Source organism: Trypanosoma cruzi, genomic scaffold (genome assembly GCF_000209065.1).
Source record: "Trypanosoma cruzi strain CL Brener 1047053517043 genomic scaffold, whole genome shotgun sequence".
Lineage (NCBI taxonomy): Eukaryota > Euglenozoa > Kinetoplastea > Trypanosomatida > Trypanosomatidae > Trypanosoma > Trypanosoma cruzi.
In genome coordinates, this window is record NW_001849528.1 from 134,532 (window position 1) to 136,889 (window position 2,358).

At 55.5% G+C, this 2,358-nt stretch overlaps 3 protein-coding genes across 3 annotated transcripts, besides 3 other annotated features; all 3 read right to left on the reverse strand.

The window, feature by feature from the left end:
• On the reverse strand, positions 1-362 carry Tc00.1047053511069.4 (transketolase, putative; the record flags this gene model as incomplete). The annotated part of the gene is made up of 1 exon (XM_797606.1): positions 1-362. A coding segment is annotated over one exon (362 nt), but the record flags the coding sequence as incomplete, so codon positions are not given.
• Positions 1-912: a sequence feature (areas not merged during assembly with more than two copies in the genome that could not be assigned to a particular haplotype).
• Positions 681-1,475, reverse strand: Tc00.1047053511069.10 (40S ribosomal protein S8, putative; the record flags this gene model as incomplete). The annotated part of the gene is made up of 1 exon (XM_797604.1): positions 681-1,475. The coding sequence occupies one exon, from the start codon at positions 1,473-1,475 to the stop codon at positions 681-683; it is 795 nt and encodes a 264-aa protein (XP_802697.1).
• Positions 913-1,863: a sequence feature (haploid, Esmeraldo-like haplotype).
• Positions 1,667-2,332, reverse strand: Tc00.1047053511069.20 (40S ribosomal protein S8, putative; the record flags this gene model as incomplete). Its single annotated transcript, XM_797605.1, has 1 exon — positions 1,667-2,332. One exon carries the CDS (start codon positions 2,330-2,332, stop codon positions 1,667-1,669), a length of 666 nt encoding a protein of 221 aa, XP_802698.1.
• Positions 1,864-2,358: a sequence feature (areas not merged during assembly with more than two copies in the genome that could not be assigned to a particular haplotype).

Genomic DNA, 2,358 nt, shown 5'->3' on the forward strand with positions numbered 1-2,358 from the left:
TGACCGAGTGGCCCGGTTGTTACTTCAATTCCAGTCGTAAAGCCGCGCTCCGGGTGAGCGGGAGTGCAGGAGCCCAACTGGCGAAACTTCTTAAGATCATCCATTGAAACATTGTAGCCGGCGAGGTGCAGCATCGCGTACTGCAAGGCACAAGCGTGTCCATTAGATAACACAAAACGATCCCGATCCGTCCAAGAAGGGTCCTTGCTGTCATACTTCATCACCTCTGACCACAGAACGTGAGCGATGGGTGCCATGCCCATCGGCGTTCCGGGGTGCCCACTGTTTGCCTCCTGCACAACGTCCGCTGCAAGACAGCGGATGCAGTTTGCCACCAATTCGTCCTTTTTACTGTTATTCATAGTTATTCTTTTAGTTACTCAATGCTGAACCTCGTTATACGTCCATAAAACAATCAAACGACAAGAAAAAGGAAAGAAAAGCATAGGAGAGAAGTGGTGCGGTCCGGTAACAAGGCAAGGAATGCATTTAAGAAAAAGTTGCAGAAACCGACAGCAAAACAAGAGAGACACACAATGCGTGAGACGCATGGCCTCTCTCCCTCCCCTCTGGCCTAAAAAATTAGAGGTAACACAAAAAATGAAAACAAATTAGGTAGTGGGTGCATCACCATGAGTGGTGGTGGTGGCGCCTCCTCCCGTCTCCCGAACATCCTTTCTCTACCGCTTCTTCTTCTCGAGCTTCTTCAGATAGAACTGCAGTTCGGCGCCCTCCAGCAGTGCACCATCGGCGCGGGCTGTCTGGCCAGGGCGGCTGGTGATGCGGGCGAGCAGACGGCCCTCCTTGAGCTGATCAGCAACTGCCTTCTCAATCTTGTGGTTCTCGCGGCGGAGCATCCACTTACGCTTCAGCTCGTCGGAGGCCTTCTTGACGTCGTACTTCTCAGTCATGGCGTGTGAGGTCTTCTTCGACTTCTTCTTCTCCGTCGTGCTCTGCGCCGTCTTCTTGCTCTTCGCGGCGTCAAGATCGATACCGTAGTGCTTCGCGTACCATAACTTGAAGGGCGCGGCGTCCACCACAACAATGCAGTTCTTCACAAGCGTCTTCGTGCGCACCAGCTCGTTAGAAGTGGCGTTGTACACGACGTCGAGGATACGGGCCCGCTGAGCAATGGCTTCTGTGCCCCACGCAAAATTGCCGGTGTCCAGGCGAAGACCGCGGAGCTTGAAGTTCCCACCGCGGGCGCGGACGGGACTCACGCGGCGGGCGCCGAGCTTCGTGTGCGCGGGAAGACGGCCGAGTTCGGCCTTCATGCGCTTCCGGTGGATCTTCGTCTTTCCACCGGTGATCTTGCGCTTATGCAGGCGGCTGCGAACGATACCCATGGCTGCTCTCCTACTGTTGATGCATGGTATTGTTTTCAGTGACAGCGAGATTTGAAGTGAGCGCAACAAAAAGGAAAGAAAAGCATAGGAGAGAAGTGGTGCGGTCCGGTAACAAGGCAAGGAATGCATTTAAGAAAAAGTTGCAGAAACCGACAGCAAAACAAGAGAGACACACAATGCGTGAGACGCATGGCCTCTCTCCCTCCCCTCTGGCCTAAAAAATTAGAGGTAACACAAAAAATGAAAACAAATTAGGTAGTGGGTGCATCACCATGAGTGGTGGTGGTGGCGCCTCCTCCCGTCTCCCGAACATCCTTTCTCTACCGCTTCTTCTTCTCGAGCTTCTTCAGATAGAACTGCAGTTCGGCGCCCTCCAGCAGTGCACCATCGGCGCGGGCTGTCTGGCCAGGGCGGCTGGTGATGCGGGCGAGCAGACGGCCCTCCTTGAGCTGATCAGCAACTGCCTTCTCAATCTTGTGGTTCTCGCGGCGGAGCATCCACTTACGCTTCAGCTCGTCGGAGGCCTTCTTGACGTCGTACTTCTCAGTCATGGCGTGTGAGGTCTTCTTCGACTTCTTCTTCTCCGTCGTGCTCTGCGCCGTCTTCTTGCTCTTCGCGGCGTCAAGATCGATACCGTAGTGCTTCGCGTACCATAACTTGAAGGGCGCGGCGTCCACCACAACAATGCAGTTCTTCACAAGCGTCTTCGTGCGCACCAGCTCGTTAGAAGTGGCGTTGTACACGACGTCGAGGATACGGGCCCGCTGAGCAATGGCTTCTGTGCCCCACGCAAAATTGCCGGTGTCCAGGCGAAGACCGCGGAGCTTGAAGTTCCCACCGCGGGCGCGGACGGGACTCACGCGGCGGGCGCCGAGCTTCGTGTGCGCGGGAAGACGGCCGAGTTCGGCCTTCATGCGCTTCCGGTGGATCTTCGTCTTTCCACCGGTGATCTTGCGCTTATGCAGGCGGCTGCGAACGATACCCATGGCTGCTCTCCTACTGTTGATGCATG